The following is a 25,935-nucleotide window of genomic DNA, read 5'->3' on the forward strand; positions in this document are numbered from 1 at the left end:
AGACCATTTGGGGATACCTGAGCCTCCTGGTGAGAAATGCCAGCCAACTTAGTGCCTGGCTCTGTGCCTGAGGGCCAGGGATGCTGAATAAATGCTGGGGTGTGTGTGTGTGTGTGTGTGTGTGTGTGTGTGTGTGTGTGTGTGTGTTTCTGCGCATGCGCGCGCGCACGTCAGGGATGGGGGCCTACACTCCCTGACAAAGTGGAGGGGATCCCAGCAATCTGTACCCTCCGAGGAGCCTCCTGCACGCATCAGCAGGGTCAATGCTGTCATGATGGTAAAAATAAGAACGGTGAGCTCTTACCATGCGCTCATTTTACCGAGGCAACAACTGAGGCACGGGAATAAGCGGTGTAGCCCCGGAATCCAACCCACTTCTGAGGGATTCCGAGGGCCTGTCTGAGGAGCCTCCAAAACAGGAGTGGCATTAATCCGGTTGTTCCCAAATGCATGTGACTGTGGCTTTCTCCCCAGGGCAGAAAGTTTATTAGCTCTAGGCGCTAAGGAACATAGTTTGGGGACCCTAACGTCCTGCCCCGGCTTGAAGGGAGCCCTGCGGGTGCATTGGTATTCGGTGCTGTCTCCACTGCGTACTGGGGGCAGGCCCATTCCTGCCTCGTCCCCCGCCCTCTACTCTCCCTGCCCTCATCAGGGGGAGGGGGAGGGGAGAAGTAAGACCACTTGGGCAAGTCAGATTATGGGGGCTCTGGGGCTGCCAAGGGCTGCCCCTCCTGGGACTCAGCATTGATCAATTGATCCGTTGGCTGATTTGCTGGTGTTTATTGACTTATTCCTTCACTTCACGGCCACCGGTGCCTCCTGTGTGCCAGGAAAATGCCCTCTAGGGACCTTAAGGGGTGACTGGTGAGACCAGCCAGCCAGGGGCCCCCAGCGAGGGAGGCGCGGGAGCTGGTCGCCTGCACAGTGTGGGGCCCAGGGTGGAGCTGGAGGGGGGTGCCTTACTAGACACAGTGCCTGCGTTGAACCTTCCAGGGCCTTCAAGGGCATCTGAGCCCAGAACATCAGCAAGGCACAGACCAGGAGCCGACTCAGGGCAGGGCCTGCCTGGGGAGTTACTGGTGTGGCTGGGCCAGGGGACAGGTACCGTGCTTACAGAGGAAGCAGAGCCTTGCAGAGGGAGGTGCACAATTGGACTTGTCTTCTATTCCGTCTCAGGCCTCCTCTCTTGCTCCCTGAGTCCTCCTCATCCGAAGAAACACCTTCAGTGGAAACATGATTCCCCAGAGACCCTCCGCCCTGGTGGCCCCGGGCAAGGCCCCCATCTCCCCCGTGGGGGTTCCTCCCTCTTCCTCCGTGAGGCAGGAAGGATGCCCCAGTCCAACCGTAGCACACAGTAGGCCCTCCACATATATCTACTGACCATCTGGCTGACTGTGCTCTCAGGTGCTCTAAGATCGCTCCGCAGCCCTGGAGAATGGGTGTCGGGTGAGAAAGAGCTGGGTGGCCCCTCTGTGCACCCACTATGCGCCGGCTCTGAGCCAGAGCTAGAGGACCGGACCCTGCCCTCTCCCAAAGGCCACACTGTGTGCTGCTCTTTGGAGTGTTCTCTCTTGGCTGGCTCCTGCCAAGATGGGAGGTGAGGGCTAAGAGAAGGTGAGGAGGGAGAGGGATGCCTGTGTCACCCCAGCCGCGCCACCCATCGCCAAGGCATGGGGAGAAATACCTTCGCTTCCTTGGAACATGAAGGGAAAAACTCATTAACCCATATCCAGACACGCACTCAGGTCGAAGGCAGAAGTAATGAGTTCTTATTTTATGTTAAATTTAGCAGAAACTGCCATTGTTCTCATGGAAAGGCATCTTTTTTTTTTTTTCCTTTCTCCCCTTCTTTGGGGTATGAGATATCACATAAGGCTTAGAGACTGGTGAACGTGGGGGTGTGCCTAGGAGACGAGGGGGTCCGGGTGGGTGGGCGGGGGGAAGAACCCAGCCCAGCGTCCACCAGGTAGAGGAACAGCCTGTGTCTGCAGTGCCCGTGCGCGGCCAGTCTTACCTAGGGGCCCACGTGGGGTAATCCACGGCTCCCACAAATACATGTCCACGTGGAGACCCCCTCGGCGTCTGCCTTCAGCTGGCGGTCCACCTTCCCAGGACCAACGGGATGGGGGCGGAGGTCCCTCCTCCCCGCGGCCAGAATCATTATCTTGATCCCGACGGTGCCCCAGGGAACTTAGCCCGGAGTCTCCGCTCTGTGCCAGGCCACCACTCTGTGCCGGCGGAACCCCCACAAGCAGAGCTGAACCCCGGAGAGGAGAGGCCCCGGAGAGGAGGGGTGGGGGCCGTCGAGCCCACATGTGCCGCAGGCCCCTGGCCCCTGGCGCGCTGGGCCCCAAGCCGAGTCAGCAGCCGAGATGACTGTAAAAGTTAAATCTTTCTATTTATTTCAAGAAAGGACAAGGAAAGTGGACTTGGACATTTTATATGAAAACAGACAAACAGAAAAAAGGACCAAATAGTTAATCACATTCATCTCAACATTGAAGTTGCAAGGCACCTACGAGAAGGAGGCCAGAGGGCGGTCCGCAGTGCACTTTGGTTTGTGTTGTTTCGTGGTGGGTGTCTGGGTGTCTCGGTTTTCCCACAACCCCCCCGTCTGGGGGGGCGAGGTCGGGAGCGAGGCGGGCAGGCCCGGGTCTCGGGCGGCAGCAGGCAGCCGTGGACGTGGTCCCATCGCTCAGCCCCCCCGAGACTGCTTTAGCCTTGAGAGAGAGAGAGGGAAAGGACAAGGAGCGGGCGGCCGGGTGGCCTCACAGGGCCCATCCTGCGGGTGAGGAAGGCCGGGGCTTCACGGGGAAGCGAGGGCGGCCGGGAAGGCAGAAGGGGCCTTGGGCACCGGCTTTCCAGAGACCGGGCCTGCCCTCCCTGTGCCATCGTGCGGCCGGGAAAGCCTGCCTCCTGGAGCGCAGGGACCCACCCCCTCCTCCCTCCCTGGCCCTCTCCTCCTCTGACTGCTGGAACCGGGAGCCCCCTGGGCGAAGCGCCGGGTGGCTCCAGAAATCTTTATAATACCAAATGAGATACAGAGAACCTTTTAACATCGGGCAAGGGAACTGCTGTTGATGGCTCTTAAAAAACATTCACTCGGCAGTGCCCACGCGTGGGGCTTTCTTTTCGTTTACTCTTCCCCTTTACCTCCTGGCTCACACCTGCCTGGTGACATTCATAACTAGCAGGCGGCCGCTCCAGCCAGCCGAACCGTGCGACCCTGCTACGCCTGTGGCGCGCCTGTGTTCACAACCCCGCAGCCTCCCCCGCCCTTCCGCACCATCTCTCCCCCTCTCAGATGACAGACCCTCCAGTGCTGGGCTATTTTGCCTCCTCCCCGCGGCTCTCAGCACCTCTTTACGAGCCGGAAGGCACCAGGGCCCTCCATCCAGAGAATCCCCCCCGTGCTGCAGCCTGGCACTGGGCCCTAGAGGCCAGGGTGGAGTTCTCAGCTGGGCTGGGTTAAAAAAAATAAAATAAAAAAAACACCTAAGGCCAGCTTCGGGGTCCTCTGTCTGCCTCCTGGGTGCCCAGAACCTTTCGAAAGCCGGGCCGTCCGGAGCTGGGTGGGACTCTACAAACAGGGCCCCTGCACAGGGCAGGTGAAAGTGCCCCGGGCGGCCCGGCTCCAGGGAGACGAGCGTGTGGCGGCCCCGTGTCTGCGGCGGCTTTGACTGTTGGCTCCTGTCGCATTGGTTTTTCTGTCTGCAGGAGAAAGCCAGGTTGGTTCCTCCAGATGGGTGGCTGGGCGCGCAGGGCTTCTGGATGGGAGCAGCAGGCAAAGTAGGGACGGCACCCCGTTCTCTGCCCTCCTCGTCACCCACCTGAGGCTCAGCTGGGAGACAGGAAACTGAGTCACTCCCGGCTGGCTGCTAGATCTCGCCAAATGGCGGGCTCTCCCCCTCAGGCTCACAGCTGGTGATCGGTGGGGCCAAGGGACCGCTTCTGAGAGGAAAAGCCGCTTAGAGGAGCCCCTCCCTGTGCTGGCTGCGGTGAGGCAGGGGCGGGATGGGAGGGAGGCCGTTGCCCACACATCCATCCGCCTGGGCCCTCTGACCTGAGCCCGAGGGGGTGGACGAGAAGGGAAAGGAGGATCAGAGGAGAGAAGACAGAGCACCCCTGTGTGCCAGGCGCTGTGCTGGGCCTCAGGGACCCGGCACAGAGGAGCACGGGGACGTGCACCCTGATGGCCGTAAAACAGATTTAGGGGCGGTGGCAGTAAGGACCTTCCTGCAAAGACTCTCCAGACTCGGCCTTTTGGGTTTTCAGGTGGAGGGTGAGGACGGCGTGGGTAGGTGTGGGGAAGACGGGCCAGGGCACGGTGGTGGCCACAAGTGCCTTAGGGGCTAGCTTTGCTAGGACGTGGGGACCTGGTCAGCCCCGCACAGGGAACCAGGTGCCCTCAAGCATGCCCAGACTGCCCTCCCAGCATAAGCCGGGCACTTTAGTAACAGAGTGCGAGGGGGCAGTGACAGTGGTCTCAAAAAGCCCAGGGCCTGCCGGGCTCTCCAGCGGGGAGCAGGGCGGGAGCTGCCCCCAGACTGAAGGTCTGCCGTCTTCAGGGGCGACATGGAGAAAAGCCTGGCTCTGCCCCTGCGGCATCGGGGGCCTTAGGCACACCTACTATCCCGCTTACAGTGAGAATGCGGGTCTGACCCCAGCAACAACAGAATTTCCAAAACCAGAGAGAAAGAATATATTAAAAATGCAGAGGTGGGGGGAGTAAGGGGTGGGGGGGGGGGTACTCAAGAGCCAAGGGAATCTTTTTGTGAGTGTTTCTAAAGAAGCAGGGGTGGATTATTTCAGGCAACTACTTGGACCATTTCAAAAGAAATGGTAAATGCTTAAAAACACAGAGTGAAAAATGCCCCAGGCAGCCGTCAACCTGGCCGGGATGGATGGATTGAGCCGGCAGTGCCGAGTGCTTTGAGTGGGAAAGAGAGCCCGTGGTGGGACAGCGGAGGGAGCTCAGCGGGGCAGGGGCCCTGGCACGGAGAGCAGGTTGCGGGGGGGGGGGGGGGGGGGGCGGGGGCAGCCTGGGACCCGCCGCAGGGGGCGGGTCACCCTCCAACCTCCAGATCCAGACTCTGAGAAGGAGTGCTGGGGTATGCACTTCCTCTCCCGGTGCCTCTTGGATACTGAGGATGGGACCCTGGCAGCATCTCCGGTGGCCCCAGCAGTTCTTTGACGGGGCTGGGCCGCCTGACGGTGGGATGGCCCTGACCTGGGGTTTTTCAGGGGACACTGGTCGTTTTGAGCAACCCAGTCAACATCTCTTGATATCTTCCTTACGGGGTCCTGGGGTATGATAAAGTAAGGGGGGAAACCAGGACCTTCTAGTCAAAGAACCAGGCTTTTGGCCGAGGCAGGATAATAATCTGCCACATCCCCATCAAGTGCTTGAATGCTCCCAGGGACAGAGGGCTCACTATCGAACTCCTCTGCTGGCCCAGAGTTTCTCTTCCCTGACCTTCAGCGTTCCCTTTATGACTGGCCCCACTCTGCTTTCACCGCAGCACCGAATGAGTCACAGGCCTGCCCTGGGACAGAAAGGAGGCAGAAAAGCTCATGGCCCTAGAGTCTTAGCCTCTAAGTAACTAGCCTAACCTCTTCACCTCGCTTTTCGCCCCGAAGGCGGACAGAACCTGGAGGGCAGGGGCAGAGCCTCTGCTGGGAGCTGGGACTGCTTCTGAGTGACCTGTGTGGGTCAGACGTAACCCCCCCGGGCCCAGAGGCCCCCTGCACGAGGCACTGGAGGAAGGCAGAACTGCCTTCCCTGAGGGCCGTGCTTGAGCCCAGGCTCTGTCCAACGCAGCGCCTTTTCTGAGCACTCCGGCCTGCGTGGTGTCGGCCGCCGTGGACCCCCAGCTCCTCCTGGGGCTGTGCAGGGGCAGCCCCCGAGCCGGGCCGGAAAATCCCCGCTTTGCACAGTGCCACGGGGGGCAGGTTCATAAAATGCGAAAAAATCCCCCCGTTCCCTTCACCTCCAAGGAGTTTAATCTCTTCTAATCAATTTAGCAGACTCGCTTGGTTGTAAACGGTAATGATTTGCATTTTTGAGCCTTTTTATCCCTCCTTAAGAAAAAAGATGCCTCCTCTGTCTGCATTCTGGAAGGCCTGTGCAGGGCTGTGAATTGCTTGTTAGCACTCACTCTGGCGCCAATCCAGCTCGGGGCCTCCGCCCATCACCTGCACTGATCTGAGTGCAGGGAGGGGACATGGACGCCTGGGATGGCCACAGCTGAGCCTGGCTGTGTTCCTGGCCCCGAGAGCAAGGTCTGGTCCTTGGGGACACAGGCCGCTGTGCACCCTGAGGCCCCTCCTTCCAGCAAACGCCCCAGCTCTCTCCTGGTTGCCTTCCCAGCTCCGTTGCTCCCTGTCTGCCGCATCCAATTTTCCTTGTTGTATTTTTCATAAGCGTGAGGCTCAGAAGCCCCGTCCTTCTCCCTGGCGTGTTCCACAGGAAGCAGATTTCTAGAGTGGAGTGGGTTGGCTTTGGGACTTGAGCTGCCATTGGTAGTGGTGGTGGTGGGGGGCGGGGGGGGTCCTCTCTTCCTTCCTGGGCTCCAAGCAGGTGAAGGAGGGAGGCTCAGGTGCATCCTGGGCAGGCTGCCCAGCCCTTCTCAGATGCCGCAGGGATCCTCACCTGACTCATCCCTCCTGCTCTGGGCCTCCGTCACCTGCACTGGACCAACTAGAACCTTCCAGAATCAGTGGAAGGGAGGAGCCCTTACTTGGCCTGTGGAACACCCAGCTTTTTTGGGTGTAGCCAGACTCCTGCCTCAGCCCACCCTCTACTTTGCGGAAGGGGAAACCGAGGCCGTGGATTTACAAAGCACGCTTTCCCTCCACCTCTCTGGAAACCCTTCCTGACTCACTTTCTGCTCCTGGTGGATCTCCCTAGATCCCTAAGAGGAAGGATGAAGAGGGAGGGAGGAGAGGCACAAGGCAGGCATGGGCTCTGGGCTCTGGGTGGGGAAGCCTGCCCCGCGCCCCCCCCCCCCCCCCCCGCCGCCTCACCCAGCCACTGCATCCTGCCAGCTGTTGTCACCTCCCCTGCCAGTTTGTCACTCATAGCCAGAAGGGACCAATGCCCCAGCTCCTGCCCCCAAACCTGGCATCCCAGCCCTGGATGGGGGAGGCCCTCTAGTCAGCCACACGGCCGCCATGTTACCGTGGAGGCAGCCCAGGAAGCCAGCCCAGGAAGCCGGAGCCAATTTAGAGAAGATGGAGGTTTCCTCGGGGAGGCCGCAGGAAAAGGGAAGGAGAAAAGGGAAGAAAAGAAGCTTTTGATGCACATCATGTCTGCGGAATTGAGTATGACTAATTAATAGATTTTATTCTTAGTAATCTCTTAAGCATTCCATACGTTGGGCCCCACGCCTGAGCTGAGCTTACAAGAGGCCTCATTCGCAAAATGCAAATTACTCGCCTGGCCCTGCCTTCCCTCCTTCCTTGCCTTTTCTTTCCCTTTTTCTTTTCTTCTTCTTCTTCTTCTTCTTCTTCTTCTTCTTCTTCTTCTTCTTCTTCTTTTAGGGGAAATTTAAAGGAAAATTGCCATGTAATAGAAAAGAGATTCTAATCACTACGTCTAATTACCACGAAGGGTAAACCACTTAACCAGAGAAGTGTCGTGGGCTCTTTTTTTTTTTTTAAACTTAAAACCTGCTATAAATGCCACAAAATACACTCATCAACGCTGAGGCCAAGGGTGTTCTGGCTAGTTCGGGGATGCAGGGGTCAGGGCGGCCGCCCACAGAGGGGAGATTCTAGACAGAATCTGCCCTGGCTCTTGCATCCTCATGCGCTGCTGGGGGGGGGGGGGGCGGGCACCCCTGCAGCATCTCTCGTTGTGTTATGAGGACACTCAGACGAGCTGGACCAGGAGGGGACACGGTTTCAGAGTGGATGTGGCTTCAGGCCCCCTCCTTGGCTCGAGGGGCCGGGAGAAGGCAGAATTTTGGGAGCTTCGCTCAGAAAGGACTCTGGAAGGATGTCTGATGCTGAGGTGGCATACGTGAGAGTGGGCCCCAGGGCCTGGCCGGCAAGTGTCCGCTATCCTCAGGGGGACGCCTGCAGCGAGCCCATGGGAAGCCCCCACCTGAGCCCCCGGAGCAGGAGACCCGAGCGTCCTCAGGCTCAGGTGGCTCTGGCCTGCTTTGTGCTGTGGGGGAGGGAAGTTTACCGCCCAGGCCTGGCCTTGGAGTTCCGCAGGCCTTTCCGGCCCTTGCTCTACAGGGCCACCTGCCGTTCCCCACATGCCTCCCTGCCCTCTACGAGGATGGATGATTTGACCTCTCCCTGGTGTGGTACAAGGAGAAAGGAGGACCCGGAGTAAGATTGGGGGACCAAGCATGGCCGCAGTAGGGACCTGGAGGGGGGCCGTGGGGAGGCCGAGGACTGGGACACCGGGAGAAGGCATGGGTGGTGCCTTGAGGGAGGGGACCTCATTTCTGAAACAGCAGGGACCTCGGGCTTCGGTCCCTCCCCCCGCCCCTGCTTCCTGAGCCAATGCCCCACATCCTCACCTACCCTCTGCTCCTCCCCAGGCTGCCGGAAAGGGCCTGAGTCGGGGGGTGCTGCAGGTCAAAGGGAGGGCGACCTTCACAGAGACATGAAATTAAGGCTTGGAAAAATCTCTCTCCTGATCTCATTGTATGAGAAAATGATTCAAGTGGGGAAGGGCGGGCTGGGGGGGTGGGGGGGTGGGAGGCTTAGTTTAGAGCGAGCTGTCCATGCCCTCCGCCTCTCCCTGGGGCTGGGGAGCTGGCATTCCCCGTCAGGCGAGACCCGCTCTCCTCCACCCCGCTCAGGCGGCTGTTGTGGCCACTTCTTTCAACCCCTGCCTCTTCACTGAAGGGGCCAGTCACATGTTGTCACGAGCGGCGAGTGGCCGGCCCCCGGGCCCGTCCTGGCGGCCCTGTGTTCAGCTTCCTGTCCCCGCCTTTGGCTTTTTGTCAAAGCAGTCGAGGCCTTTTGAAAACGCCACCGCCAGGAGCTGGACACCTTCTCATCCTCCCTGCCCTCGGACCAGTGCCTCTCCTTTGACATCGCTCCTCCGCGGCAGAGCACAAGCGGCCCGTCGTTGACAGGTGGTGACCCAAGCTCCCTGGGTGCCGGGGCGCGGGACGCGGCAGAAGGCCGGGCACCGCCCCGCCCTTCTTTCCAGATCTGCTGCCATTATTTCATTATTGTTTTAATCTCACGGCTCACCAAATCGCAATGCCAGTTGATAAATGGTGGCGACACGGGTTCCAGAGGGAGGAAATAAAACCTGAATTCTTCCGAGGGCCCCAGATCCGTACCCTTCCGTTGCTGGCCTTTCTGGAGCTCTGGTCTTCCCCTCTCCGGAGCAGGGTGCCAGGGGTGGGTGCGGCTGAGTGTTCTGCGTTCGGCGGGGGTGGGGTAGGGGGGGTTGCTGTCTCCCAGGGCTCTTCTGAGAATTTTCATGTCTTTTTCTGGGCTTTGTGTGAGCAGCCATGGAAACCATTAGGTCTAATCAGCTGATAAAAAAAAAAAAAAAAGAAAAAGAAAAAGTCCCTGCACCAATTACCTGTCCCGGGAGAAAGCACACAGCACAGAGGAAACACAGAAAGTCGCTGTTGAGGTGACTGTATCTGTGTGTTGGGGGGGCGGCGGGGAGAGAGAGAGAGACAGAGAGAGAGAGAGAGAGAGAGAGAGAGACAAGGACACTGGCAGTCAGAGAAAGCGTTTCTCTGTATCAGGAGTGCGGCCCAGCTCTGGCCAACCTGAGATAGGGTCGCACCGAGACCACCCCTTCCCTAGGGTCTCCTGAGCCACCCGACCAGGACAGATACACCTCCGCCTTTAGGAACAGCATTGTCTGCCCCCCCCCCAAGACACTCTGTCTACTTACTCAATGATTTCTAGGAGAAAACAACATTTTCGTGACTCTATTGTCTCAGGAAAATCGTACGAACTGACCCAAGAAGTAGTTAAGGACCGTATAGGTGGCTCTATCTACCCATCTGTATTTAGAGACACGACATAGAGATAGCCAGGTAGATAGGTGCACCCCCAAGTGGCTGGGAAACCCACCGCTCCCATGGGGCTTCCACGGAGTATGGTGCACGGAACTGAAGGGGGTTGTGGCATAGGAAAAAGAAAGTTTGCTTTTTAATTGACCACACCATCGTTCAAAGAATGCAGCGAAAGACGTGCTCTTTCTTGCAAACCTGCAAGGCAGACGGTTCGGAAAGAACCAGGGAAGGGGTTTCCGGACAATATCTCCATAGCGAAGGATCTCTTCTAACCCCTCTCCTTTGTGAGGAGCCTGAAAACCTTCCATCACGTTGTCACCAACGAGCAGCCGGCAGCGGGAGCCGCATGGGGGCCTCGCGTGTTGGCTGTTCTCTCTGACGGCTCTTTCGTGACGGCCCTGAACAGAGCGTGAGGCATACACAGACGCTGTACAGGTAGTATCTTTCCAGTTCAGGAAAAAAGAAAAAAGAAAAAAAGAAAAATAAAAAAACCCTGGCCCAACCCTGCCTGCCATATTATTTTTAGTCTTTCCCTCCCCAGCTGGCATAATTTGGTATAAATTATGTCTTCACCAACGTCAAATCCCCCTCCTACCTTCTATTCTTTAGAAAAAAAAAAAATTTTTTTTTTTTCTTTCACTGTCGCGTTCTATAAAATCGTCAACCCTTCCCAAACTTTGCTTTCTGCGGGGCAAGTCGTCGTGGAATTTCCTCTTCCTTGCTCTATGGGATGGCAGCAGGCTGGGGCAAAGCCACGTCGTCGCCAGGCCGGGAGGAGGCGGGAGCTGGGGCGGAGGCAGCCCGGGTGGCTGGCATCATGTGTAGGTGTAGTCTATGTCGGGGATGCCACCGTCCCGGTAGCCCCGCGTGGTGCCGTAGCCGATGGTGTGCGTGCCCTTGCAGAGGCTGCTGCCGTTGGAGGGGAAGATGGTGTGGACCACGTACTCCTCTTTGGCGCGGTAAGGGTTGATGGGCAACATCTGCAGTCCGGGGCCTCGGATTTCCAGGATCGAGTTGTCCTTCTTGGTCCCTGACTCCATATAGTCATCCTTTTTCCGGCTGCCCCGATTGTAGGCCCGATCTCGGGTCAGCAGCTCTCCGGCCCGGTGCACGTACCAGCAGATGGCCCCCAGGACCAGGAAGAGGAAGACGAGGGCCACGGCCCCCCCGATGATGCCCGCCAGGGGCAGGCCCGCCATGGGGTCTGCGTTCTGCTCCTGGTTAAGCGTGGTGGTGGGGCCGTAGCTGTCGGCCGTCTCCGCCTTGGCGCACACGGGCGTCTCGTCAGCCACGTAGGTGTTGCCGGTCTCCATGGTGACCATGCAGATGATATAGGTGGACTTGGGCTCCAAAGCCGTGAGCAGGTACTCTGTCTTGTCCCCCTGCACCAGCGTCTCCGTGATGGAGCCCACGGCCGGGCTGTGGCCCAGGCGCAGCCAGCTGAGCCGGAAAGAGGAGGCGGGGAGCGTGGCCTTCCACGTGATTCGGATGGAGTCCGCCGTCAGGGGCTTCACGTGGATGACCAGGGTCTTGGCGCCATCGCCCGTGGCCACGGGGTAGTCGAGGCTGGAGTCGGGGAGGCGCAGCCCTGGCCGCTTGGCCTTGAGGGTGAAGAGCGAGCCCTGGGGGGTGGTGGCAGAGGCGTGGTTGCTGGCCGTGGTCTTGGCCGCGGCGTTGGCCGCGCCGCCCTGCGCCCCCGTCTCGAAGCACTCGTCCATCTCGCTGGTGATGTCCTTGATGGCCATGCCCCGGACCTTCTCGGGGCCCTGGCACATGAGGCCGCGCACGTTGACCACGGCCGCCCGCGCCTTCACCCAGTCCCGCAGCCACATGAGGTTGCAGCCGCAGAACCAGGGGTTGTTCCGGAGCAGCAGCTGGGCCAGGCTCTCCAGGTCGTCGAACAGGCCCCGGGGCAGCGTGGTGAGGTTGTTGTTGGACAGGTCCAGGCGCTGCAGTTCGCGCATCTTGGCCAGCGTGTTGTAGGGGATGTGGCTGATGGCGTTGTCCTGCAGGTAGAGCTTCTGCAGGTGGGCGCTGGGCAGGTTGAGCGGGGGCGCGGCCAGGGAGTTGCGCACCAGCGAGAGCTCGGTGAGGTTCTGCAGGCGGCTGAAGGTGTCGTCGGCGATGCGCTGGTTGGCCAGCAGGTTGCCATCGAGCACCAGGCGCCGCAGGCTGTTGAGGCCCTTGAAGGCGTGCAGCGGGATGGTGGAGATGCGGTTGTCGTCCAGCCGCAGCTCCTCCAGCGTGCGGGGCAGCCCCGAGGGGATGCTGCTCAGGTGGTTCCGGCTCAGGAACAGCAGCTTGAGCCGCTTGCTGTCGGCAAAGGCGTCCTCTTCGATGCTGACGGTGGACACGGAGTTGTCGTCCAGGTGCAGCTTCTCCAGCAGCGGGATGCGGGCCAGCGAGTCCCTGGCGATGGCGCGCACGTTGTTGTCCTGCAGGTGGAGCTCCCGCAGGGAGCGGGGCAGGTTGACGGGGAACTCGTCCAGGTCGTTCTCGTACAGGTAGATGACCTGCACGTTGACCTTGGTCCTGAGGTCCTGGGGGATGCCGGCGTTGTTGATCTGGTTGTTCTGCAGGTAGAGGGTGGTGGCGTCGTCGGGGATGTCGGCGGGGATGGAGGTGAGCCCCCGGTCGTTGCAGTAGATGAAGCCGTGGTCGCAGCGGCACACCGAGGGGCAGGTGGTGCTGTCGATGACCTCCGTCAGGAAGGCGATGAGCCCGTAGCAGAGGAAGAGCCAGTCCCGCAGGTCCATGGTGGCCGTGGTCATCACGACGGTGGCTGTGACGGTGGCGGCAGGGGTGGCGGCGGCGGTGGCGGTGGGGTGTGCCACCACCATGGTGGACGGCCGGGGGAGCCGGGCCCCGCCCGATCTGGAGCCTCAACACCTGCAATGGGCACAAGACACGTGCGGTGAGAGCCAGTCACGACGGCGCCCGCCCGCCGGCCGCCAGGGGGTCACCGCGGGGCACAGGTCAAGCCTGGAGGTGCACGCCCCGTGGCCCTTTGTGTGCCGAGGTTACGTCACAGGTGATCCCTCGGGCTGAGGTCAGACTCTTAACGACGTCTGGCCCACGTCAAATCTCATCAGGAGCAAAGATGTCTGTGAATCGGGCGGCCACGGTCTCGGGCCTCCCGGACGGCGATCTCGAGCCGCGGGTGAGGTTAATTTAGTGAGAGCCACGCCGCAGTTTCTGATTCTTCTTTCAAGACTTCACACTAAGCCAGTCTTTATGGCTAATGGTAAAAGTGGCTGGTCAATGTCGATGGGATGGATTTAAGGCGTGTTTTATGGATTCAGAGCCGCTATCTCTCACTGGAACGGAACCTCGCATCCCTATCTGGCTCGTACCCAGGGTCTGAAGGAGAAGCTTGTTTCCATGAGGCCTGTGAGCCTCAAAGAGGGGGCGGGGGGTGGGGGGGGACGTCAGTAGAACCTGCAAAAAAAGAAGCTGCCAGCATTAGCCACTGGTGAGCAGTGGAGAGCAAGGAGCTTCATTGTCTGGTGTTAAAACAACATGTCCTGTTTGTCACTCATGCATTTTATAGACAGAACAATGAGGTGTCAACGGAATCACTTTCTTGTGTATTTACAGAAAACTCCTTTGCCAGAGGTGCCCTCCCTAGCTCTGCATTCTGTGTTGTGCGGGAAATTATTCCACACCCTTCCCAAATCATGCAACTTTCACTTGTATGTATATATACATATATATATGTCTGTATATATATATATACCTGTTCTATAAATATATATATATATATCTATTCCATAAATATATATATACCTGTTCTATAAATATATATATATATATATATTCCATAAATATCTATATACCTGTTCCATAAATATGTATATAATATATATACCTGTTCCATATGTGTATATATATATGTGCGTATATATATGTGTGTATATATATATATATATATATATATATATATGTGTGTGTGTGTATGTATGTATCTCTTTTCTTGCATTTAAAGAAATGACACAAATAAAAAGAGGGAGGGGTCCATGCTGAAGCGACCGGCTGCAAGGTGTAATTTCGGTTTTCACAAACGGAAAAATTGCCGCATAGATTTTTCTCATATTATTTTACTGTTCATAGTAAAAAATCAATTAAGGAGAAATCATCCTTCACCCTCAGCCGGGAAGGTGTCTTCGTGCAGCCGGCAAAGGTCTGCCGCGTGCCTCTAGGTGCACGAAGGCTTTTCAACGGCGGGACCCGATCAGCTGCCTCTCGGACCGTGAGCTGCGGCCCCAGCCCGAAGCCGGCCCAGCCTGGTGTGCGGGGCAGAGTGAGGACCCGGCTCGCCGAATGAGTCAGTGGGGAACCTCTCTCGTGCGCGGGGGGACTGAACATCTCCATTTCTCAGCCACATCAAACCTCTCCCTTGTCCGTCCCTATCAATGCCCGGATGACCGCTCCAATCCTTCTAGCAAAGCCATCTTCACCCTTCAGGACCATGCTCAAATGTCCCCTCCCCCGCTAGGCCTTCCTAGCAGACAGAGCCTCCCTCTGCTCCATCCATGTGTCCACCCATCCACCCACTCGTCCATCCAGCCATCCAGCAGATCTTTAGGGAGCCCCCACCGTGGGCCAGCCCGCGTTCCAGCCGCTTGGGATTCCATTCTGGCGGGACGGTGGCTCCCAGTATAGGGTAGACCTCTCCTAGAGCTTTCTGAGTGTTTAAGTCACTTAACCTTCCCGGCAAACCTGGGGTCAATGCTCTTCTGAGTCCCACTGGACAGAAGAGAAGACTCGAGCTCACAGATGTTAGCACACCCAAGACCACTTGAGAGGTGGTAAGGGGGCGCCCAGGCCAGAACCCGGGCCGCTGGGTTCGTGGTGCTTCATCTCGTGCCCATCTCTGTGGGCCGCAGGTTGTACCGTTGGGGGATTAGTGCTTTAACGTCCCCTACTAAATTTCAGGTGCTCAAGGGCAGGGACCGAGGGCTGTGTAGGCCCGGTGTGGCTTGGCATCTGTGATCACCGAGGTGCCGAGCAAGGCAGGAATGCCTCCACTCACCCCTACACACTCGTGCCCCTCATCTGCATTTATAGGGGCCTTTGGACAGATCGTCTCGGCAGCTCCGAGGCCCTCTGGAGCAAGCTCAGGCTTTGTCCATGGTTAGCGCACTAAGCCTCCTCAGGCCCTGTTAGCCGCAGGAAGTTTCGTCCATGAGGTGGACCCGAGGCAGGTCAAGGGCCAGCAGAGGGCAGCTGGCTAGAAGCAAGTGAGGGCAAGGGGGAAGGGTGCATGGGGTCTGTGCGTGGGGCCAGAGGGACCCCGTGGAAAGCCCGGACAAAGCGGGGGAATGATGAGACCCTGTCCAACACTCTGGGCTCCTGAAGTCAGCGTAAGCCCCCTTCTACAAGCACCCGCTGGCCCCAGGGGCTGAGGACACTTGCCTGCTTATTCCTGCCTGTTTCCTTGAAGCACGTTTCCCAGCCCAGGCTATGGGTCCTGAGCCCACACCCAGCCCCGCCCCTTGGGACTTAGAGTCGGTCTCTGCTTCCCGCACTCGAGCTTGCACTTGGGGGATTTCTCGATCGTCTTTGTTTCCCTGGCTCGGCTGCCCTGGCCCACTCCCCTCTCTTATCCCCTTCCAGAGCCCTGCACCGTGCTGCCCAGCCCTCCTGCCCTCAGTGTCAGCGAGAGTCATCCTGTAAAATCCAGCTGGAGCGTGGGCATCCCACACTGCCTGGCCCTTGTCCGACCAGATTCCCTCACCTCTCATTACGTCCAGGATTGAGAAGGGCACCGGCCCAAACTATACAAGAGGACAGGCTCGAAACAGAGCTGCTGCATAGACCTGGACGTGCTGGCCTTCAGAGGACAGGGATAAACCCAGGCACGGCGGGGGGTGGGGGGCGGGGGGCGGGGGGCGGGGGTGTACCGACCAGCCAGGTCTCACCCATCCCCCGTCACAGACGCGTGTTTGTACCTATGCCAGCCTGTCACATACACATGAAGGTTATGGAGCCTGGGTATCCTGTCTCAAGATGCTTAGGAGCAAAGAGGCAGGGCTAGAGCAGGTGCTGGGGACAGGAAGGCTCAGGCCTACTCAAAGGCCACCTTGCCTTGGTCTCAGAGGTCACGTCTGAATCCTTCTGTCCCCGGCCCCAGCATCTGGCCGGAGGATACACACCTTCTCTGATCTGTCAGCTGCCGAGTCCTGGCATATGGGATGTGGGTGGCTCCTGGGCTTGGCCATTTTGGGGCAGTGCCCTGAGCAAGGGGCGGACTTGTTAAGGCCAAAGCCAAGGCCAGCCACCACATTCTCTGGCACAGACATCAGTTTCCGGTGCCTGCTCAGCTCATGGCCACAGCCCTCAGCTTCCAGAGGCCCTGGCATCATAATAGAGTCTAAATTGCACCTTTCAGAGATGCCTGATGGATAACCAAGAAGCATTTGGGAGGCAGGAACCCAAGGCCTTTCCCTTCCCCTGTCTGCGGGCCTCATCCATCTTGGCTCAAGCTTCCCCTCGCCGCCCCTTCCCCAAGGCTGCAAAGCAGGGCAGGGCCTGGGGGGTGGGGAGGAAGAGGCATGCCTTGCTGGAGGAGCCTTTAATTGCCTGGGTGCCAGGTGGCCTTTTTATTCCTTTGTTGTGTGTTTGATGGTTTATGTGGCCATCAAATTAAACCCGGTAAATTGCCCGTCTTTTACGGGGTCACTTGTGCGGATTCCGCAGACTTCAGCATGATGTGAGTTACGACTTACCAGCTCCGTGACTGACAGCGGGATCCTTCCCTGGGAAGGGAGCAGGGAGGTGGCTCAGACTGGAGGTATATAGACTCCCAGTAGCCAAGGGGGGACCTGGAACATCATTCTTGGCATTCTCCATCAGTCACTAGCTCCTGCCGTCTTGCACGGCAGAGGAACCTGGGTTCGAGTCCTGCCTCTGCCACTATGGGATCTTACGCAAGTTGCTTGGCCTCTCTGAGCTCCAATTTCCTCATCTATAAACGCGATCATAGTAGTTCTCCTGTAAGGGGAACTTACTATTGAGGGCTCAATGAGAAAATACGCGCACAGTTACCCTCGTAAACCTGTACATACCCGACGCATGAGGTATAAAAGCTGCCTCGATTCTCTGACTGCCCCCAGGCACGCCTGCCTAGGCTCCGCTTATCTCTTTCCTCTGCTCTCCAGGGACCCCTTCTTCACCCCACTGCCTCTGTCGTGCCTCCGGGGTAGACTGGGAGCCTGTAGCCCAAGCTGCCTCCTGATAGGGACCCCTTGTCAATCGCTGTGACGCCGGGTCCCCTCTACCTCAAACTGTGCATCCACAGCCCCACGCCTCAAGCTACGGCCTGGGCCACACAGAGCTGGCCCAGCAACACCACGACCCTCCTGGGTTACCCCAGGCTGCTCCAGCCTCTCTCTCATGGGGAGCTGTCCAGGCCCCGGGAAGGGATGTGAGTAATCGGTGGGGCTCATCGCTCAGCTCTCGCCTTGGTCCCCCTGGAACTCTGAGACGCAGCCCAGCCCCCGATTCCTAAAGGCCTTGACCTCCCTCATGCTCCCTCTGGGCCGTTGCTCCGTGCTGTTCCTGATCTTTGGACACCAACGCCCCCTCCCCCGCTCAAGCCTGGCTGAGCCAGCTTCTACTCCTCCCCAAGACTTCACCTTAGAGCCCCCTCCAGGAAGCTTTCCCCAGAAGCCTCTGCAAGGCTGACTCCACGCTGGCTTTTCTCACAACCACTTCACTGGTGGTTATTTTTCTGCCAGCCGAATGGAGGCACCTCCCTGTCGGGAACCCCTGGCTTGGTGTCTTCCCCAAGTCCCATCAAGCTGGGTTGCCAGAGGCCCAGGGACTCCTGGGGGGTCCAGTTGGGAGGGAGGGTTGGCGTGAGGGCGCCTGCGGGGGGGCAGCTGCAGGACACATGGCCTAGCCAGGCCCCGGGCATGCTGGATAGGAGCTGGTATCTACCGCTGCAGGTCCTGGGGGGCACAGTTAGGTATGAGCATGTTTCTAGAAGGAGCTGGAGGTCCCGGGCAGGAGAGGGAAGGCAGGGCGGGCCTCCTCCTGCCCCCGGGCCCTGGCCTGCCTTCCCGTTCACCAGGGAAGGCAACTCGTCTGGGGACGTCCCGAGGCTGGGTGCCCCGAAGGGCCAGGCACAGTCTCAGCCCCCACTTTGGGAATCAGAAAATTCCAGGTGGTGCCGACCCCAAGAGGGAGGCGTGGGAACCAGCATCAAGGAGGGGAACAACAGAGCTGGGTTCGAACCTGGCCTCACCAGCTCCCAATTGCGTGAACTGCAGCGACGCCTCTCTGGGCCTCAGCTTCCTCCTCTGTAACATGCTGCCGAGGGCCCCACTCTCCCCGGAAGATGACAAGACAGGGTGGCGCGGAGGGCCCAGCACAGGACGCGTGGTTTTAGAAGGAAGGGCTGCTCCATCCTGTCCCGGGAGGGGCCCCAAGGAGCTCCTGTGACCCACTCAGGGCAGCCGTCCGGCTGTCTTGGCCGAGCTTGGCCAGGGAGCCCCTCCCCCTCCGCTTTCCGGTCCTTCTCTTCAGCAATGAGCATTCATTGTGTTTTCCCTAAACCTTGCCAGGCCCTCGGGTCCTTACTGGAACAGCAGGGCCGGAGGCCGCAGCAAGATGTGCTGAGCAGACTAGGGACGGAAGCAGCTTCTCAGCCCAGAAGGGGAGAGACGGGGGACCCTGGCCCCAAAAGGAGCCAAGGCTCCCCCCACTTCCCCCCACCCAGGCAGAGAGCTTCGCCAAGGCAGGATCACCTCCATACCTCTGGTGAGTCCTCAGCAAACCTTTGTTTAAGTTAACGAGGGGCCCCACACTTCCTTCCCCACCTCTCCAGCTCACCTACAGGCAACACGGAAAGAGGAGGGCCATGGGGCAGGGGGCTGGCCTCTGCCTCCTGGAGCTCAGCGAGGCCTGGCAAGAGCTCCCCCCACCTCCAGGCTCCCCCCACCCCCACCCCTGTAAGGCAGATAGCCCAGGGGGCTCGCCTGGGCTCCGTCCAGCTGCCCCACCTGCTGAGGGTGGCCTCAGGTCTCAGGCCTTCCTCCGTAAGACGGCACCATAAGTGATCTGCTTCCCTGGGCGTAAGCTAGCGTTGTTCGCAAGCCTGAGCAGCCCTGAGCAGAGGGCCTGATGCAGCATTCCATTCGGAACAGGGGACCCTTCGCTGTTCTTAGCAGCAGGTAGCGCCCCCTGCAGGTATAGATGTGAAGTGTGGGCCAGAGGTGGAGGGGGGACCCTGAGACTTCTGGGTGAGCGGGCCTGTTCCAAGCCCTAGTTGAGGCCCAGGCCAGTCTGAGCCCACTGGAAGTACCTCCTTCCGGCAGGGGGCTGGCTGCCACGACCCTCAAGGCCCTCCCAGCCCAGCCCTGCACAACTCTGCTCCTGCTCTTATCCACGGGTGCCATTGAGAACTTGCAGTGGGAGGGGAGGGCGGGGGTAGGGGATTCTTTTAAACCCTAAAGTTAATTATTTTTCTAATTTCATGCCGCATGCATTATGCATCAGCTGTTACCACTGGCGGTAATTGCAGACAGGTATGCAAATCCACTAAAAATGTACCTCGAGTTCACCTCCCCGCGTGGGCCGTCTGGGCGGTGCCGGGCAGCGGGATGTCCTGAACTTCAGAGGATGCAAATCCCTTTAAAAAACAAGACTTTAAAATTGTGTCTTAGGAGGTTAATTATATTGATAACAGTGTTCGATATTAAACTATTCAGGGCCGGGAGGGAGTGGGGGGATGAAAGGAGACACGTGTAATTTTGTTTCTCTCTCTCTCCCCGCGTTATTTAATAAGATATTCCTGCACCTGATATTTCTGTCTGTCTGTGTGCGTTTTTAGTAAGGCTGCCGGGACTGAGGCTTAATTCCTTTGGGGAAGGAAAAAAGGAAAGGAAGGGGAGTTTCGGGAGGCCGAAGAGGGACGTGACGGCCTTTTTTGCCGGGGGCCAGAAGAAAGGAAGAGAGAAGGCAGCAGTGGAGGGCTGGTGCCAGCCCCCGAGAATAGGCGGGGACCCCTGGGTTTGCAGGGTCAGCGCGGCTGGGCTTCTAAGCGGCCAGCAGGATCCTAGCAGCCAGGGGTGGAGGGAGAGACTGGGTATGGTGATGTTTATTGATACTAAAGCAGAGGCTGGGAGCCGGCTGGGGGTGGGGCCCCGTAGGAGCTGTGTGGCATCCCTTACACGCAGGCCCTGCTCCTGGGCAGACCGTCCTGTGTATCGATCGTGAATTGATTATCCAGCCCTTCCCATTAGAATGGGAATTCCTATAACCCAGGGCATGTTCTGTCCTGTTCACCAGCCTAGTACAGAGCCTGGCACGGGAATGCTCGTAGACCTCTGTTGAACGCACGAGCGCAGGACGATGCCAAAAGGGAGGCCCCACAATCTGAAGCCTAGAAGCAGGCAGCGGGAGAGACGCGGGAGAGGCCGGCCCCCCTTCAGCCCCACCCTAGGAGGTGATAACGACTCAGGTGCCCTCACCATGACAGCCCAGAGAGGAAAAAGGACTGACTTGTCTGAATCGTGCCACTGCGGGGGGAGGAGCTGGACACAAACCTGGGCCCTGGACTCGCCATCCAGTGCCCTTCCCTTCCCAGGTGTCTTTCCTGCCCTCTCGCCTGCCCAGGAGGGACCTCCCCAGCCCCAGAGAGAGAAACCTGAGGAAGACCCCTGTCTGCCCCCCTGCTCATCTCTTATGACCTGGTGCTGCCCAACCACAGATCTACCTCCAGGCCCCAGAGGCCAGCCTCGCCTTCTTAAGTTGGCCTCTCTCCTCCCCCCCAATAGGTATGCGCAAGGGTGGACCCTACCCTCAGGACCGCGGAATCGGGGAGGTGCAGGACTTTGGAAATTATCTGCCTTTCACAGAGGAGGAAAAACCGAGGCCCAGAGAGCGGAAGGGATTGGTCCAGGGCAGAGAGATAACCCCCAGCAGCCTCAGTCACTCCTCCCCCTGCCCTCCTCCTCCAGCCTTGGCTCTGAACTCTCAAACCCTTTCCCAGAAGATCGGCACAAGGAGGGTGATGGTGCACAGTGGCCAACGCAGGGGCTCATGGGGGCGGCTTCCCCTACCGACAGGTCTGTGGACCCTTCTAGCCCTAGGGGTTGGGACCCATTAGTGGCAGTAGCTGGCAAGGGGGAGCACCTCCTGCATGCTGGATCCTTCATGACCTCCCCTCGCCTCCAGCTGGCCACAGTCCTGCAGAGACTGTGCCCCCAGCGCACAAAGGGGAGCACATTCAGGGAGCGGAAGGGATGTGCCCGAGGTCACACTGCTCACGACAGGAGGGATGGGGCGCCAACCCATATCGGCCCGGCCCCACAGCCCGGTTTGTTTCTCTTTGCCTTTCTGCCTTGGGATGGAAGGAAGTCGCACAGCTCACCAGAAACAGGGCCCGGCGCTGAGCAGAGTCTCCATAAATATTTGGGGCACAGGCCTGGGGGAGCAGCGGTGGGTTCCAGGAATTGCCCCCAGCCCCTCCTAGGGGCTGGGAGTTGAATAGGGACAAATGACCGGGGAGTGGGGGACACGTGGTAGGGATGGGGGGAGGGAGGCCAGGTGGGCAGGGGCCGAGCTCGGGCTCCCAGCGATCGTGACGCCTTTCGGCCCGCTGCCGGGCTGGCGCGCCTTTATAATAAATAACAGCAAATAGCCGATCCGCAGGGCATCTTTCACGCCGGTGGCTAATAACACGGCTATTAATGCCCCCGCAGACGACGTGCGCGTCGCGCCGCGCTGACGAATGTCCCGGGCCCTGGCGCAGTCATAAATCAGCCCCTCTCCTGGGGAAGCGTGCAGAGAAAGTGTCATTTTCCATCTTGGTAATGAATTGGGGCTTCCCTGCCCTGCCCTGGGCGCCGCTCCTAGAAGTTGCCTGGGATTTGTGTTTGGGGAGGCACGAGCCCTCCCTCCTGGCCTCGGGGGAGCCTGGGGAGAGTAGGCCCTGCCCCCCAGGCAGGACCCAGCTCCCCACCTGACAAGCCCGGGAGGTTCCGCAGCCTGAGTGAGGAGGAGGGGCCCTCTGGCCTGCTGTGCGATCTTGGGACACTTGCTGCCTCTCCCTGGGCCCTCAGCAAGCCACTCTCACCCAAAGAGGGGCTGGACTGGAAGCCAGAGAGCAGTGATGCCCAAGGGCCGGTGGGTGCAGGGTCTTGGGTGGTGGCTTTGGGCCAACCCCACCCTCGGTCCCTCCGTCCAGGGCAGGGGCAGACCTGGATGGAAGGACTCCCTCCAGCTGGAGGGCAGCAGGTGCCATGGCCAGTAGCCTCGGTCACCAAAGGTCCTGCCTCCCCCCGAGGCCTCACTGCCGCCCCCTTTGGGCACAATTCAGAGGGGCTCAAAGTAAGACCTCCCCACCCCCGCCCCTGCCCAGGCTGGAGCATCCCCCCACCGCAGTTTACGCCCGGAAGGGCCATGACCTTATACCCTGGGTCGGCTCACCCCGGGGTAGAACACAGGCCACTCACTGGGTGGCAAAAGACCCCTCCCCTGGCAAACTACCTGAATTGAATGTGTGGGGCGGGTGGGCTGGAGCTGCAGACTTGGGGGGGCTCTGTGACGCCCCAGTGCAACCCAGCCGGGAAGCAGCAGGCCCCAGCCGTCTCGCGTGCTATGCCTTCTCTGGGCATGAGGAGTCACAGGGCCTTCCTGGGCCACCCAGAGCCCATCTGCGTGTGTCTTACCTCCTCAGCTGCAGCCCCGGAACCTGCTGGGTCTGGCTGGGGTCTCCGCTCTGGATGCTTCCGGTTGAGCTGGGCCCAAACACAGTCACATTCTGGCCCCGCGGCCCTGGCACCCAGGCACGGGCCACAGACTCGGGGTGTTTCGTGGAGCTGGGGGCACCCCGGGGAGCAGGGAGGACACCCTGCTCGTGCTCAGACGTGGCTTCGGGTCTGGAGCGGCATCCTCTGTCCCCTAGGCTTCAGGCACCGCTGGCCTCTCCCCCCGGAGTGAGGGGCATGCATGAGGGGTCTGCAGAGGCCCCCCCCCTGCAGCCCCAGGACCCCCGTGTGCAGCCTGAGGGTGTTCTGGGCCCCTGCTCCCCAGGCATGCCCTACGGCCTGGCGTCCATCCCGTGGAGGTGGCCTCTCGCTGTCCTCTTTCAACTTTTGCCCTTTTGTCTGCTGGCCGCCACCTCCTCTGCAAAGCTTCGGCGTGGCTTTTACCCCCTTTTCTTCACCAAGTTTTTCTTTCTTTCTTTTTTTTTTTTTTTTTTAATCCCTTTAAGTCACTCGGCAGAATGGGCTCCGGTGCAGAGAGCGTTCTTGCGTGACAGAGCTGAGAGGGAGCCACTCTCCAAAGGATCGGTATTCCTGCCACTCAGGCTGTGTCTCCGGGGGGGAAGGAGGGGGTCCATTACCCCGCTGAGGAGTTCAGATGTTCACCGCGGGGCTGAAGCTGCTGACATGCGCCGCTGAGCTGTCAGGCCCCACATGCCTCTCTTTGGAAAGATGTTCGGGTGGGTGGGGTGGGGTGGGGGGGCGGTGGACGCTCAGTCCTGCTTGGCTTCTCCTGTTCGTAGAGAAGGTTTTCTTGCTGGGGAGGCGGAGCGGGGGAGGGGCGCGTTATTCCTGCTTCGTCCCCTGGTCTCCTGTGTCCAAAAGGGAGGCCTTCGCACCCACTCCCTGCCTCCTCACCTGCCAAGAAACAATACAAGCGATTAAGCCCAGGGAAATTAGGAGCCGCACAGGGACAGGCAGCCTGGGCTGCAGCCGCCTGTCCTCCCATCCCTCTGGAACCTGCTTTCCGGAGCACCACATTCCAGGGAGCCGGGAGGGGGCTGGGATGCTTCTTCCCCCATCTCCCTTCTCTTCCGCAATCCAGATAACAAACAGGGGGCCACGCAGAGCACCCTCCTCAAAGCTGCCCGGTTTCCTTTTCCTGGAGGGCGGAAGGACCGGAGAGAGAAACATGAAGTTCGGAGGGCTCCTGGCCATGGCGGGGGCTGCCCGCACGGTCCAGAGCTGGCTCCGCTTCCCCCAGCACCTGCTCCTCTTGCTAAATGTCATTCAAAGGATCCAACTGGGCCACCGCGGTCTCGGCTTCCAGAAGCAGCACTGCCTTTCCTCCCCACCGCCGCCTCGGGAAGCGGGAGCATCGGGGAAGCTGGGAAGTTGGGTCTCAGAGTCCCTGGCCTTCCACTTCCTAGGCCGGGGTCAGGCCTCCACACCCTAGTGCCCTCTGAGGCCATCCTCCCCTTTCCGCAGAGACCTGGGGGCAGGGCTGGCTGTTCCTCAGAACCCAAAACAAAACCCGAGCCCTCCGGATCGCCTCTCATTAGCGTGGCGCCCTGCAGCCCTGCGGTGCCCCGGTGTCCGTATTCCCCCTGCAGGAGCCCCTCTTTGGAAAAGGGCTTTTATTACACATCTGAGAGTGTTCGCTCTGGTTTGAAATCGGATCCAGATGGGCTCAGCTGCATCTGGGCGGTCTTCTTTGTCGGGCCCAAGGTGGCCGATTTGAGGAAGGCGTGTTGTCTGGGGCCGTTACAAATAAAAACAGGGATATTTAGGGCGCGTGTTTTAATAAGCCCAGAGCCCAGACTGGGGGCGGAAGGCACTGCCCACCGGACGCCCAGCCCGCCAGCGGCGCGTGTGGGACGAGGGTGGGTGCTGTCCAGGTGGAGCGCAGGCCGAGGCTGACGGGGGAGCCTTGGGACAAGCCTCCCCGAGAGGAAGGAGGTTCAAGAACCAGCAGGCCCCGCAGATCCTGCTTGGCCAGGCCCTGCTAAATACCTGGAGTACGAGCGGGCAGGCGGAGTGCGGCCCCTCCAAGGCTCAGGGCAGGGGTGGGGCGGGAGGGGAGACGAGGACAGCCCTCGCATGAGGGGCGACTGCCGGGCTACGGCACGGATCCTTCTTGCTGTTATACCCGCACGATTGCATCCAGTTATAAATTGTAATTTCTCTACGAAAGGGAGAGATGGAAACAGTCCAATGAGGTCATCTGCCTCCCTGGCCGGGGCGAGGAAATTGTTTTGTACCGCTGGGGGTGGAGGCGGAGGCAGCTGGGCCTCCGTATTTAGAGAGGACGGGGGCAGTGTCCTCAGAGCCCAGAGGCTCCGGCCGGCCATGGCCGCCGATGCCCCACGACAGAGAGAAACCCCCCAAGTTCTGCTTTGGAAGTTATGGATCCAGGAGGGCAGCCTCATCCCACTGGCATCGGGCCCTTCTCACGGTCCCCGGGATAAAGGCAAGGGTCCTAGGCAGCTTCTAGAGCCCCACAAGGCCCGGCCCTGCCTGGCCCATCAGCATCCCCCGGAATGCCCCGAGGCGGTTCTCTCCAGGCCCTTCCCCACACTGTCCCTACTCCTGCCAGAGTCCACCCAATGTCACCCCTCCCCTCCTGCGTCGGGCCACCCTCCCCCTCGGCGTGCAGGGCCACACACACCCATGGTGTCCTGAAAGGGAGGGACTAACTACATCTGGCTCTCTGCGGCAGAGCCCCGTAGCTGCTTCCTAAACGCACCCCGGGAACTCCACTCTCCTTTCTCATTTAGAAAATCGGGGACGGAGCCAGGCTCTTGGCGGGTCCGACCAGCTTTGCCTATGCTGGGTCAGCCTGGCCGGCGGTGCCTGGAGGTGCGAGCTCTTCCCACGCGTGGGTGCGAAATGAGGATCATTACTAGCCACCTGAGCTCACTGAACCAAACAAGGCCCGGGAATAAATATGTAAATGTGCCCTCTTGGCAAACATCTACCGTCCCCAGGGGGCGCACTACTGGATTGGGGGGGGGGGGAGGCTGGGACCACGCAGTACAAACAAAGTGAGCGCTTGTATGGGGACTTTCTATGGGGTCAAACCGCCAGAGGGCAAAACAAATCTGCGCAGTCCCAAAGGTTCAGCGACGGGAGCCCCTCTTCTGCCCCTGGCCACTTTGGCCCAGCTCGTAGGCACTCCCCCTACAGGACGTTCTCTGCTCACCACCCCTCGCCTC

The 25,935-nt window shown here is 59.5% G+C and overlaps 2 protein-coding genes across 2 annotated transcripts in view; one reads left to right on the plus strand and one right to left on the minus strand.

Annotated features, from left to right (window-relative positions):
• The window catches only part of MACROD1 (mono-ADP ribosylhydrolase 1), a 143,620-nt gene that overhangs the window by 30,757 nt on the left and 86,928 nt on the right, over positions 1-25,935 (plus strand).
• On the minus strand, positions 10,636-12,886 carry FLRT1 (fibronectin leucine rich transmembrane protein 1). The gene has a single exon (XM_060607028.3). The coding sequence runs from the start codon at positions 12,845-12,847 to the stop codon at positions 10,823-10,825; it is 2,025 nt and encodes a 674-aa protein (XP_060463011.1). The 5' UTR covers positions 12,848-12,886; the 3' UTR covers positions 10,636-10,822.

The sequence above is a fragment of the Panthera onca genome, chromosome D1 (assembly GCF_046562875.1).
Source record: "Panthera onca isolate mPanOnc1 chromosome D1, mPanOnc1 haplotype 2, whole genome shotgun sequence".
Taxonomy (NCBI): Eukaryota; Metazoa; Chordata; class Mammalia; order Carnivora; family Felidae; genus Panthera; species Panthera onca.

What these genes read in the sequence shown, in the direction of transcription:
- FLRT1 (XM_060607028.3), bottom strand. Translation starts at nt 12,847, where the DNA reads ATGGTGGTGGCACACCCCACCGCCACCGCCGCCGCCACCCCTGCCGCC.